General features: G+C 40.7%; 1 protein-coding gene across 2 annotated transcripts in view; it reads left to right on the forward strand.

Moving 5' to 3' along the window:
* The first annotated feature begins 3,738 nt into the window (after window positions 1-3,738).
* The window catches only part of SLC12A1 (solute carrier family 12 member 1), a 186,643-nt gene continuing 175,612 nt past the window's right edge, over window positions 3,739-14,769 (forward strand). For both annotated transcript variants that reach the window (XM_069766023.1, XM_069766024.1), the window contains exons 1-2: window positions 3,739-3,820; window positions 6,321-6,862. In XM_069766023.1, coding sequence (XP_069622124.1) covers window positions 6,455-6,862 — 408 coding nt within the window. In that variant the 5' untranslated portion in view covers window positions 3,739-3,820; window positions 6,321-6,454. The remainder of the gene's footprint in view (window positions 3,821-6,320; window positions 6,863-14,769) is intronic.

Genomic DNA, 14,769 nt, shown 5'->3' on the forward strand with positions numbered 1-14,769 from the left:
AAAGAGGAGGTTGGACAAGACATGACATCACAAATCTTTTTTTTGTTCAATAATACATCTTTATTTAGCTTTCAAAAACGCATACAAAAACGCATCAAAAACGCACCTGCGTTTTCTGCCAAGAGCTGCGGATTTAGTGCAGAAAAATCCGCAGGCAAATCTGCAACGTGTGCACAACATACCCATGCAGTTTATGTACGGCAAAGTTATTCAGGCTCAAAGACTTGGTACAGTCTCCATCAGTCTAAAAGAATCAGAAATATTCTCCGTACATACCAGGCCTGATGGAGTATATCATATTTTTTTCTGTGTAGTTGGTATGAAATGAAAGTGAGGAAATCTGAGTCACAGAGAGTCATAGGAGAGGGCTAATTCAACTCTATAGAAGTCCTTTTATTTCGTATGAGCCGCAGTGGCCAGGTACATGAGGCCTTAGGGAAATCAGCATATTTAAAAAAACAGAACTGAATTGGAAGATTATTTGATGTTGATAATGGAAATATACAAGAAAGAACTGGGATCATGGTTGGAACCATGTAAAGAATTCCTGGAAAATGTCAAATCCTTCCACTCATCACCACTGAACACCAATGATTGTGATACCACAGCTAAAACGGAAAGGTATGAATTCTACAGGATTGTAGTAGATCTTAGTCCATTGCCTGGTATATGACCTGTAAATGCTTCTCATAGATAGTGTGATTAATGGCTGAGGAGATTTTGTTGTTCATCACCACCATAAGGCTGACATTATAAGTATTCATCTTTCCTTTGTAGATACATTCTTTTATATACATTAACCAATGGAAGTCAAAGGCAAAATTCAGACAAACACTTTTTCAAATAAAACTTAATGGGACAGGACAAAAAAATAACTATGTTAACACTATTCGTATGGCATCCATTTTTCATCGATTTGTTCAGGAAACTAAACTGGACCTTAATGCCATACAGATGTGATATGGATTTTAAAAAAATGTGGACGATTTAGAATTAAAGCGCTCACTACTTTGAGCCATTTCCTGGACCAGATTAGTAAATGCAATACAAGGCAGCTTGGGCAACCATCCACAATGCAGACAAGCACCTTGAGTCAGTCATATCCTAAATTTGCATTTTTCAACATGGCCATGTGAACCCAGAATTAGGTTACCTTCAGATGAGCAAGATAATTGACTAGACAATCACATGTGCTAATTGCTTTCCGCCTTGTAGATTGGCTCAAAAGCTAAGGGTACCGTTACACTAAAGGTACCGTCACACTTAGCGACGCTGCAGCGATACCGACAACGATCCGGATCGCTGCAGCGTCGCTGTTTGGTCGCTGGAGAGCTGTCACACAGACCGCTCTCCAGCGACCAACGATGCTGGTAACCAGGGTAAACATCGGGTAACTAAGCGCAGGGCCACGCTTAGTAACCCGATGTTTACCCTGGTTACCATCCTAAAAGTAAAAAAAAACAAACAGTACATACTTACCTACCGCTGTCTGTCCTCCAGCGCTGTGCTCTGCACTCCTCCTGTACTGTCTGTGTGAGCACAGCGGCCGGAAAGCAGAGCGGTGACGTCACCGCTCTGCTTTCCGGCTGACCGACGCTCACAGACAGTACAGGAGGAGTGCAGAGCACAGTGCTGGAGGACAGACAGCTGTAGGTAAGTATGTAGTGTTTGTTTTTTTTACTTTTAGGATGGTAACCAGGGTAAACATCGGGTTACTAAGCGCGGCCCTGCGCTTAGTTACCCGATGTTTACCCTGGTTACCAGTGAAGACATCGCTGAATCGGTGTCACACACGCCGATTCAGCGATGTCTGCGGGGAGTCCAGCGACGAAATAAAGTTCTGGACTTTCTTCCCCGACCAGCGACAGCACAGCAGGGGCCTCATCGCTGCTGCCTGTCACACTGGACGATATCGCTAGCGAGGATGCTGCAACGTCACGGATCGCTAGCGATATCGTCTAGTGTGACGGTACCTTAAGCGACGCTGCAGCGATATAGACAACGAGCCGATCGCTGCAGCGTCGCTGTTTAGGTCACTAGGAGATGTCAAACACGGCAACTGCAGAAAGATGCAGGAGCGATCCAGTGACATACTTATCGTTCTCGCTGGTTATTAGCTCCATGAAAAAACATTGCTGGCATCGCTGCTTTTGCTGTCAAACATGACGAATCACGCCGACCTGATGACCAAATAAAGTTTCGGACTTCTAGCTACGACCAGCGATGTCACAGCGGGATCCTGATCGCTGCTGCGTGTCAAACACAACGAGATCGCTATCCAGGACGCTGCAACGTCATGGATCGCTGTCGTTCTCGTTCTAAAGTTGCTCAGTGTGAAGGTACCTTAAGAGCTATTGAAATGAGCCCTGTCTTCTTTGCAAAATTAATCCCAACTAACTTCCTACAGCCAGTTTAGCAGGCTCTGAACTACAGAGATGCACCTGTGTATAAATAAATAAACCAAAGAAACACCCCCCTGATGAAGCTTAGTGAAACGCGCGTTGGGGCGCCGGGCTCCCCACCAGTATTATGCAAGTTTACATATAATTACTTTTTTCAGTTAATTCATATGCAGCCCAATGTGACTATATTTCATAGATGCATCTGTATTTTTGATTTTATATGTTTTACAACCACAGGTGTGACTTTCTTAGGCTACTTTCACACTAGCGTCGTGCACTGCACGTCGCAATGCGTCGTTTAGGAGAAAAAACGCATCCTGCAAAATTGCTTGCAGGATGCGTTTTTTCTCCATTGGCTAACATTAGCGATGCATTGCGACACTTTGCCACACACCGCAACCGTCGTGCGACGGTTGCGCCGTGTTGTGGCGGACCATCTGCAGCAAAAAACGTTACATGTAACATTTTTTGCTGCGTTGTGTCCGCCATTTCTGACCGCGCATGTGTGGCCATAACTCCGCCCCCACCTCCCCGCAACTCACAATGGGGCAGCGATGCGCTGGAAAAATGCATACGCTGCCCCCGTTGTGCGGCACTTGCACAGTATGCGTCGGTACGTCGGTACGTCCATTGAGTGACTCTGCTTTTAAATTCTTTCTTTGTGCATACTATTCTAATATAAATGAAGTTTGAGATATTTGTGAGACATTTTACTGCACCCGTTTTTCTTTGGCCTTTCTGCTAAATGTATGAGACTAGACCATGCTGCAATCTCTTCAACACCACTGGTCCATGTGGAAAATCGTACATGTAGACCTCCCTTGTCCACTTATTGGGGATTGTGTAATCTTTGTGTAGTGCATTGTGCGCATGGACAGCACAATGACCGAAGATCCATTGCGTTACGATATTGAAAGGAGATACAATGCCATTTACAGTTAATACATTCTCATTAGAGAATCTATTTTCCAATAACCTTGATAACTTTCCTCACTAACATGCAAGTGTGATTATAAATAGCGTCTCACAGCAATAAAGACCATTGCACCTTATTATGTCATTGCACATGGGCTGTAAATCCACTTAAGTTTTTATATAGATTGGGGAGAGTGTAATATTTTTCCAGAATGTACAAGTGTCCTTCTAGTTTTCTTCCAAGTACACAGGAATTAGTTTATTTGCCTGTAAGTTGATGTTTAACAGTTGGATTGTGTAAGTAAGCCATTAATGAGCTCCCTTCCAAATGGTGCTACTGGGCTTGTGACTGGTAGAGATGCCGTGGGGTTTTCTGATGTGCCAAACCAATGGATACAGAGGGCCGGGTGGTGTCACGTCAGGATGATATAAAAGCTCCTGACTTAATTTCTCATGCAGTTCTGATGCAGAGAGGTCATACTTGTCATTCTGTAGATTGGAAGGTTAGTAGTGTCCATAGAGGTCCCCTGTATTTTAGTAGATGTTTATCTTTATTTTATACTTTTTATTGTGCAGACTCTTTAATGCCAGTTTAATATCTGTGTATCACTTTTTAATGTTTCTATTTGACTGATACAAAGGACACCGAGAGTCTCATAACAAGGATAGTTTTAGATATCTATTTGCCACGTTGTTGTTTTTTTTTAAGTGTTTATTATATTAACAAATAGCGCTACCTGTAACTGTGCTCAGTATATGGATTTCTCACTTTAAATGCAGAAATGAGGTGATTATAGTAAGGAAATATAGGTTAAGTGATCCTGTATTTCTACAGATGGGTTTATAGGGCAACAGCCAAAACGACAAACAGCCCTGGTTTCCAGCTACGACATGTAGGTGTTATATCAAATGTATAATAGGAAATTTCAATTCTGTAATTCCATTCTGTATTGGAATAGGTTACGTAACAGTACAACATTGAGGATTCAAGACAAAATTCTGTTCACAGGCTACAGTCTGAATGATGCTTCATGGATTATGTTCATGATGCTTCTCATGATGTACTCAGGCGTCGTGCACAAGTTGAGTGTTTGGTGAGTTTTTTACCTCAGTATTTGCAAGTCCAAACCAGATGAGGAACAATCGGAGGAAAAGTATAATAGAAACACGTCACCACTTCTGTATTTATCACCCACTCCTGGTTTTGGCTTACAAATACAGATGTAAAATACTGACCAAAATACTGAATGTGCGCACGTGCCCCTAGGGTGTATAATAAATGCAGTGCAGTGTATTGGGGGTAATCTAATGGAATTTGGTAGGGGTAATTGGTGTAGGCACACTGAACTATAGTTTATCAACAAGATCTAAGTTTGATAACTATAAATCTGATATAGGGTTATTAGTAAAAATCAGTCACTTTTTTGTGCTGAGATCATTTATTCAGAACTACCCTGAATTCTAAACTCTCAACCTTACAAAATATATATTTTTCAATCAAAGCTTACTAAGGATTATCCACAAACAGCGTTTATTACCTATCCAGTGGATAGGTGATAAATGTATGTTCTCTGGGGGGGGAACAAGTACTGATTACGAGAACCCAGCGGTCCCTGTGTAAATGCAGATTAATTCACTAGTGGTAGTGCACATGGTTTTGAATGCTCCCATAGACAGTGAATAGAGTAATGACCACGCGTGCTGCCTACAAACCCATTTACAAAGAGTGGACATTCTTTGTAACAAGGTGACCCGGGGGTTTGGACTCACAGCAATCATACATTTATCACCAAGGCTGGACTGGCCATCTGGCAATTCTGGCAAATGCCAGAAGGGCCTGTCTGGTCATAGGCTGCCTTGTCTCCTACGTTATTAACAGAACCGGTGTTTTCAAGACACTCATACTGTTAAGAGTTGTGGCGGAGCACAAAGTTGCTCACTCCGTCACTTACCCCAGCAGGCCACGGGTATCATAGAAATATTGGTCTTGTAGAAAATCTTAGTTTCCTCCATCCATGGTAATATTAGTAATATATCCCATCTAGTTCATGGGGACGGGGACAACATGGACCTGTGTGATTTCCAATGCCAGGGCTGAATTTTATCCCCAATCCGTACTTGTTTATCACCTATTCTGTAAACAGGTGATGATTATTGTTGGTGTGAGAACCCTTTTAACATTTCCACATGTGTTTCCCATGCTGGAAGTAGTCATTCAATAAATGTCAGCCCTAACATAAAGCACTCGGACATCAGCTGTCTCTTACAATGTTCTAAGCTGAGCATTCATGTTTATCGAAGGAGAGAAAGGATGCCAGACTCCTCTGTGAGCCGGAAATGTCCCAGAGAACAAAGGGTCAGGTACTTGAATTTAAACAACCTGATCCTTAAAGGAGTATTCCCATCTGCAAGAGCCTATCCAAATATGTAGTAGGTGTAATCATAATAATAATATTAGCAAATACCTCCAATTAGAAATGTAGTATAATTCTTCTCATTCACTATGTCTCTTACCTCATGTGCAGGGCATTGTAGTAGCTTAAATATTCATGGTTACGGCCACTGATATATTTACAGCTAGTTGTTAGTGGTCATGACCATGGACACCTAAGCTTCTGAAATGCCCTGCACATGGGGTAAGTGACATACCAAATCATAAGAACTATATTTAATTTCAACTGTAATTGGAGGGATTTGCTAATATTATTAATTACACCTACTACATCTTGTTAAAGGATCTTGGAGATGGGACTATCCCTTAAATTACTCGATATCACTTGTCAAGAAAGAGGCTAGAGGCCTCCGTACACATTAGATGGTCAAGCGGCAGGCATCAGATGGTATAGATGACTTGTAGCCAAATATGAAGGGGTTTTCACAGTCGATCTAACAGTCACATTACAGTGACAAGGAGACCTATGGCACCTATCTACATCGGAAAGCTTCACAATAGTAAATACTTAAGAAAAATGTCCATAATTGTGTTTGTTTTTTCTTTTTTAGACTTGGAGAAAGCTGAAGAAATAGACCAAAAAATCCATGTTCTGTACTAAAAATAATGATCCTATAAAGCTCACAGTAAACGTTCTGTAGTCCTAGCACCGTGCACCCACTAGTTACTATACTGTAGTGTCACAATGAATAATTCCCCACATTCATTTCCAGACACAGCTCCCCTTAGCCCAACACGTTTTCAGGTCAATGTCGTTAATGAGGGCTACGACAATCCCACCTGCGAAGGAGATAAGGACCCTCCACAGTATGAAGAAACATCATTTGCTAGTGGAGACAGGCATAGAATGAATTATAGTCCGGGGAATAGGGAGATGTTCAATAACAACATCCTGCACAATGGAGACACTATTAAGACAGAAGGAGGTTTCCATCCTTATGACACTCACAGTCACACATATTACATGAAGACATTTGGTCACAACACTATGGACGCCGTGCCCAAGATTGATTATTATAGAAACACTGGCAGTGTCTCTGGAGTCAAGCAAACACGACCGAGTCTGGCGGAAATCCATGAACAGCTGTCAAAGGTAAGTCAAGTAGTAAGCACTCTGCATTTAGTCTTTTTTGTTTTCTTTATTGCAAAATAAACCCAAAAGCACTTAAGCGTCCTGAAATGATTACTCCGGGGATAAGTTAAATAGTTCCAGACATTTTTTATTAAGAGAGATATTACATTAAAGTGGATGGGCTGTACACCCGTTATGTCCATCATGACATAAAACACTGGAAATTAATCAATACATGGGGAGATTAAGGTTATTTTATTATGCATCCCATGCATTTACTCTGCATCATGTAGATATACTTCTAAGTGTGCCAGAGGATTTCTTTACATGTAGCAATTCGTTACATGTAAATGACTGAGGTCATTCCCAAACTGTCCATGAGGTGCATTGCGAGTTATTTCCTATCCATAGGATAGGGAATACCTTCCTGACCGCAAGGGGTCTAACCACTGGGACCCCTGCCCATCTCCAGGACCTGGGCCTCCAAAAAGCTCTGTGTGAATAGAGTAGTGATCAATCATGCATCCTTATTCATTCTTAATGGGACCACTGGAGATAGTCAATGGAAGCACTAGGTTGGTCTTCAACATTCCTATTAATAATGACTGGAGCAGAAGTGCAGATCATTGCTCACTGCTTCAGTCACACAGGGCTCTTCAGATTGGGATTGGTGGGTGTCCCAGTGGTTGGACTCCCAGCGATCAGTATTTATCCCCTATCCCTCGGAAAGGGAATAACTGTCAAACTTGAGACAAGCCCTTTAATTCGAATGTCCACCTATAAAAACGTTTTTAAAAATAAACCCAACATGCTTGAAAATAATAAAATAATGCATAATCTACTTACTGAACCCCCGCTGCTACTCCTCTTCCAGTTGTGCTTGCAACCACTCCACTTGTTCCAGCCAGATAGGCATGTCATTGACATTTGGACCTATCCTAAATTAGCATACTGTATCTTAGCAAATTTAATTGTCACAAAATCAAATTCATTTCTTTTGCCAGTGGTACTTCTATATGGAGTTTATTTTATGTGGGTCCACTTCAAAATCCAGATCTAAAGCGCTTCAAATACTTTTTGAATATATTTTTATATAAATATTGGATCACTTCTGATTCAAAATCCTGAGCAAAATGCTCAGTGTGAACACAGCCTAATGAAGCGCAAAAGTAACAACTTGGAATACAACAATTTAGAGGTTCGGTTGTAGAAAAGGTTATATTTTTTATGATTCATGCATCTTTACGAAAGGAAATTAATTTAAAGTGTTAGGGCTCATTCAGAGATCAGTGATTTTTCGAATACACACAAAACAGTCCGAGTTTCATCTCCGTGTTTTGGATCATATTTTCATCAAAATTTGGCCCGACTATCAGCTTTTACCATTGGAGGTTCGGCAGATTTTTTTGCATAAAAAAAAAATTATGTTTTTTTTTAGGTTCTCCTATTAGTCTGTGAAAAATGGACAGCACGCGGATGGCATCTGAGTTCTGTCTGAATTTTTCGTAGACCCAGAAATTTGCATCGGGGAAATTGATTTGAGACTTAGCTCAATATAAGACATGTCACAATGATTTGTTCTGTGGAAAAATTAGACATGTGAACTACCCCATAGACTGTACTAGATAGGAGTTCTATCCCTGAAAATCAAGTACGAGAAAAACTGATGTCTGAATGAGCCCCTAAAAACATATTTACATCCAAAAATTGCTCCAATCAATATGTGTAAATGGGTATTAGGTGATGATACCAAGTGATTCTTTAATGTGCACAACCTGACCACTCATGCAATGGATTTGTCAGACATGTATTACTGTGTCTATAGCCTGTAATGGGTTGTGCTAATCAGGTACTGACTTCAGATCGCCATTAATAAAGCTAGCATGGAGGTCAGATGTACTGAAGTAGATAAAACATTTATTTTATTATTATACATGTGGACATTTTACTTATTTCATATTGTTCTAGAAACCTTTCTGTAGATCAGTCTGGTAATTAAAAATGTAAATAAAGAGTTTTCGGAACCCTGCAATCAAAAGCTGTACCTTCCGGGATAACATGATGTGTCTAGAGTATGTCTTAGGCCGGGAACACACATGCGAGAAACACGTCCATGTCTCGCATGTGAAACCCAAGCTCTGGCGCCGGCACTCCAGAGCAGAGCGTGCGGCCGCATAGGAACACATGGAGCCGCACGCTCCGCTCCCAAGTGCCGGCGCCAGAGCTTGGGTTTCACATGCGAAACACGGACGTGTTTCTCGCATGTGTGATCCCGGCCTTAGGGCTCGCTCACATGAGAGTATAACACAGCCGAGTGCTATCCAATGTTTTATCGGACAGCTCTCGGCCCAGTGTTATACCATGGGGCGGTGGAGATCTGCAATTTTTTACTCATGCCAATTCGGCATGAGAGAACAACCACAGCATGCTGCGAGTGTATCTGATATTCGGATTGCACTCATAGTTATTAAGGTTGAAGGAAGACTTTAAGTGCATCTAGCTCAACCCATAGCCTAACCTAACATGCCCTAACATGTTGATCCATTCAAGTCTATGAGTGCATGTAAAACCAGCCCGATTGTCTCGTACAAGAGAACATACGCTGTGACCGCAGCCTTAGGTTTTGCACTAGCATATAAGTCAGACAACAACAATCAGATAAATACTAGATTGCTCCAGGACCAATGTTATTTAATGAGGCAGGGCAGATCTGAATAATTTTTCTCACCTTTATCCCGCATGAGAAAAAAAATTGTAGCATGCTACAGTTTCACTCCAAATTAATCTTTTACAGGGCCATTTACAGGTCAAAACATCTGTAAACCCTAAACTCGGTCCTCAATGGCAAGCATTGAAAAGAATGCAAATGCAATAATAAATTGGGACCTCGGTGTTAGTTTTTTTTTTAGTCCTTTGCTTTTTTTCCAAATGCAACATGCTTTAGATGGAGCTGGAGACCTGTGGGAAAATACCTGAAATAATAATGCTTGTATAAATAAAAACCACAAAAGATGCTTGATTTTTACAAGCTGTCTAAGAGGTAATGTTTCTCCTTACAGACAGTGCTAAGTTGTAAGGAGTACTGTTCTTTTCAAAAGAAGCTATTTGTATATTTAAATTTCCAGAGGAGCATTGCATGGCCTATAAGTCTCCTTACACCAACTTAGCACTGTCCACAAGGAGATACTTTACCCCTTTGATTTCCTGTCGGAGGTGTCTCACGCAGCTAAATCAAACCTCTTTGCAGTAATGGGGGACAAACACCTAAAATGTGTGTCTGCAAATGGAGAAACTGGTTTGTTGTCTTTTCCTAAAGGTACCGTCACACTCAGCGATGCTGCAGCGATATAGACAACGAGCCGATCGCTGGAACGTCGCTGTTTAGGTCGCTGTAGAGATGTCAAACACAGCAACTCCAGAACGATGCAGGAGCGATCCAGTGACGTAACGGCGACTCACTTATCGTTCTCGTTGGTTGTTAGCTCCATGTAAAACATTGCTGGCATCGTTGCTTTTGATGTCAAACATGACGATACACGCCGACCTGACAACGAAATAAAGTTCTGGACTTCTAGCTCCGACCAGCGATGGCACAGTGGGATCCAGATCGCTGCTGCATGTCAAACACAACGAGATCGCTATCCAGGACGCTGCAACGTCACGGATCGTTGTCGTTCTCGGTGCAAAGTTGCTGAGTGTGACGGTACCTTAAGTCATGGGGCAAGGCTTGTTAAAGGGTCGATATTAACTTTTAGGATTGCTACATCCAGTACGTGATACTAGAGTTCTCGTCTTCTTCCTATCTGAAGTGGACGTTTGCTTTTCACAAGATGGAAAAGTAATGCTGTAAAATAGGAGGCCTTCCCTACCAGGCATTTCTATTAATGGGTTTATTTGCGGTGCCTAAGCCAAGGATACCTTTTTCTGTTTTGGATATATTATCAAAAAACAGTTTGTTGCTGCATTTTGAGCAGCAGATGCCTGAAAACTTTCAGATTTTTCAAAAATGAGAACAAGAAAAAAAGGATAAATAATAAAATGTAAAACTTCTATCTACTGAAAGCATAGGAAAATTATTAAGAAAACGTTTCTTGGCATACATTATGGGAGATAGTGTAATCTGGTGCATACAGGAGAACATTGAGCCCAACGCTGTATGAATTTCCATAAATAAAATCCGGTTGTCAGCCCCCGTAAATACAGAAGAGGTTTATTTGCATAATGGTACACGCTGAAATGAACAAGTCAATGCGTCAATCCATCTTCACCAAGATGACAAGTTCTGATGGAGTTGGATTGACAACACCCAAATGTTGATTAGTTTATGTGAATAAATCTTTTGAAAATAGAATGTTGTCCGAGGCTCATTGCATATACTGAGACGCGGGGACACAGATACGCCAGCTGGTATCAGTACATTTACTGGTGTTAATATATAATGACATCCAATATCATAGATTCCGTCTGAGTAATGAAATCGCATTTCTTTTTACTTTTTTGCGAATGGTGCACTTTATGCCCAGGGTAAACCTCTGACTATCCCGCCTCAAGGATAAAAGGTTATTCTTCGTAATACTACATTATACACAACAGGTGACTTGGTGGCAATCACAGTCACAGTCGGAGGTACTGATTTACGCTTATAGTCCCCTTCCAGTAGCTTTTGCACCAAGGCTGAGCTAATAACACACAAGCTATGCCAAATGGCCCCATAAGTTTCGCACTTTGTGTGCGATAAATTCTAAAGGGACAATCGTGAAAGAAGATAAATGGCACAATTCCTTGACATATACAGCATTCATAGGAAGATTTATTTTTTTTCAAGAACCAACACCAACCTTCTTTTTCATAGGCTGCTGGGTATCTCTAAATATCTAAAAGCAATCCAACCTATTTTATCTACTGACATTAGAGATTATCAGCTGGAATCATTCGGAATCCTTTTTATCAAAAGCTAAATCTAGAGCTCCATTGTGTAACATGATGCTATGTAATAACTTTCTGATAAGTCCATCTCTTTGTCCAGGTTATCCCTCTTGTACTTGCCTGTGCTCAATAATCCCAAGTTGACAGCCCTGATAAACTTGGTAAACATGAGGAGGTCTTCATAGTGGAACATTCACCATAGTGCATGCCATGGATACCGGGAATGGATCTTCCCTACCCTTCTCCCTGCTCTTCTCCCTTTTGGGGAGATTCGTTTTTTTAATTTGTTATACCGCAAAACTTTTCTCCCCAACCGGTAGTTTTAGAGCTACACGTACCTGTAGAGCCCTTGTATGTGGCTCCCCAGTTTAAGGTTAAGTCCATCAAGTTCAACCTATAACCTGACCTGCTGATACAGTGGAAGGCAAATCCTTTACAGATGCAATTAAAAAAAGAGGAAAGACAAGTACAAAAGATGAGTTCCTAAATTTTAAAAATATAAATCTTTATTATGTATCAAAAACAAAACCTAAATAAGACAAATAAAAACATTAAAAAAGGGCATAATGCTCCTTACTAGGGCAAAAACTGGCATTGGGATGCAACCCATATGGAGGCATGATAAGGAGGAAGGCTCACTGGCTAGGCTGTTGCCTTATATACTGGACAGATATGAACAAGTTACTGAGTAAATTATCTCATCTGCATGATGGTGCACAAAGATGGAGTCCGCACTCAGAGATACCAATGTGCACATGTGCTAGACACACCATGATGATATAATAGACACTAATAGCTCCATATTAGGGGAAAATGGCCTTCCCGACACTACATACAGCAATCAGACTAGTTCTCTGGATCAATGTCCAATCACAGAATCCAGTGCCCAATATTATATTGTTACAAGAAAGGCTTCCAGGCCCGCCTTGTACGTTTTATAGTGAATCAACCATTACAACATTAGAACATTACAATCTCACTGCTCTTACAGTAAAGAATCTGTGACTATGATTAAACATTCTTTCCTCTAGACGTAGAGGATGCCCAGTTATCATCATATCAGACTTGGGTGTAAGTAGCTCATAAGAAAGATCTGTGTACTGTCCCCTCATATATTTGCACATTGTAATAAGATCACCCTTAAGAATTTGTTTTTCCAAACCGTATAATCCTAAGTCTGATAACCCGTCATGGTATTGTGGTCCACCTACTCCCTTAATCACCTTGGTCGATCTTCTCTGCACTTTTCTAGGATGTGACCTCCATATTTCTGATAAATTTAGTAAAACAGAAAATTATACAATTAACATGAAATCATGGTTTGCATTGTTTTTTTTTTCCAAGTGGTCAAAAATACACCAAACTAAATTCAATAAAGCATTTATTTACTGATTAAATGAAAAGTGGCGCATTTTATTCTAACCAACTTAATTTTGAGACTTTCCTATAAAACGCCAGCCTATAGAAATCTTTCCACAATGGATCATTTCCTTGTAAATATGTTATTCCAACGAATATTCTCTTTTGAACTAGAAGTACATAGGGTCATTTCATGCAGATTTTTATCTTATTGGTATGTTGATTTTTTAACTAGCGGTAGGTTCTAAAGGGAGGGAAAGTATAAAGGAAAGACTGATGTTTGCACGTAATCCTTGGTTCAGCCAAAATGTTTCACCATGGAACGCTACCACTGATTTATTGCAATGTTATGTATTCATTCAGCAATAGTCATAGCAATAGTCATAGTAACAAAGGGACAAATACCGTTATTTTTCATGAAATATCCTGAATATGGTCCCGGAAATCTAATCTCTAACTGTACATCTGAATGTTAGACTACACCTTTCTATGGAGCAATGCCAAATCCGTAGCATTCCCTCCATTGTCCCCGGGTGATGTACCCATAGGGTTACGTGCTTTACCACTTATAGGTTTCTGCTGGTAAATGAGTAATTGTAGCTGCAAACACAGGAATTCAGAGCACATTAATAGAACATTAAGGAGCGCTATTTATGGTAATGGTGTGTGAAAGTGTGCATTAATTCTGATCATGCAGGAATCAACTGGTTTCAGGTGGCAATAATTGAAGGATTTTCTTTATCGGTTTAAAATTTGGCTTTGTGCTTTTGCTACAAATAGAGAAATGCATATTCATGGGTTGTGATGCTTTCTGTACACTGATATTTATAGCTGTTGAAAAACTTAGGAGTTAACCACTTCCATATCCATAAAAACAGCATCGTTCTGGTAAAGGCAACTTGACGCCCTCATTATTAATCACCTTTGCTGTGGCAGACCATTAATAATACAGCAGTCATCCTGACACCTATAGCAGGACTGACAATGAAATATTCATTCTCTTTACAGCCCCATCCTCCTCATCCGCCAAGGTGCACACAACTGGCGTAAAAGCATAATATATGTACAAGTGTATTGGGTTGCTCAGATCCTTACGCTTGGGCATTTTTCCTGCTTCTAACACTTCAAGAACTGTTTGCTGCCTAATGTATCCTACCCCTTGACAGTGCGGTGGATTCCATTGAGAGCAAGAGTGGTGATTGTACAAGGTTCTCCAAAACCATAGACCAATTACCGTCCTAATTCCTGAATCACTTCTCAAGTAGCAAGGCAAAAAGTTACAATTCAGAGGGAACCACGGTGGCTCAGTGGTTAGCAACATTGGGGTCCTAGGTTCATATCCCACCAAAGACAACATCTGCAAGGAGTTTGTAATGTTCTCCCCATGTTTTCGTGGGTTTCCTCCTGGTTCTCCGGTTTCCTCAAACACTCCAAAGACATACTGATAGGGGATCTAGATTGTGAGCCCCAATGGGGACAGTGATGATGATGTCTGTAAAGCGTTGTGGAAATTTATGGTGTTGCTAAGTGAGTAAAATAAAACTCTTTTCTGCTTGCTCGGAGCATACACCCATCTGTGAGAAACAGACTGTTTTTTTTGTCAGGTGTCATTCTAGTTGCATCTATATGGCATCCTAGTTACA

Source organism: Ranitomeya imitator, chromosome 4, assembly GCF_032444005.1.
Source record: "Ranitomeya imitator isolate aRanImi1 chromosome 4, aRanImi1.pri, whole genome shotgun sequence".
Classification (NCBI taxonomy): Eukaryota; Metazoa; Chordata; class Amphibia; order Anura; family Dendrobatidae; genus Ranitomeya; species Ranitomeya imitator.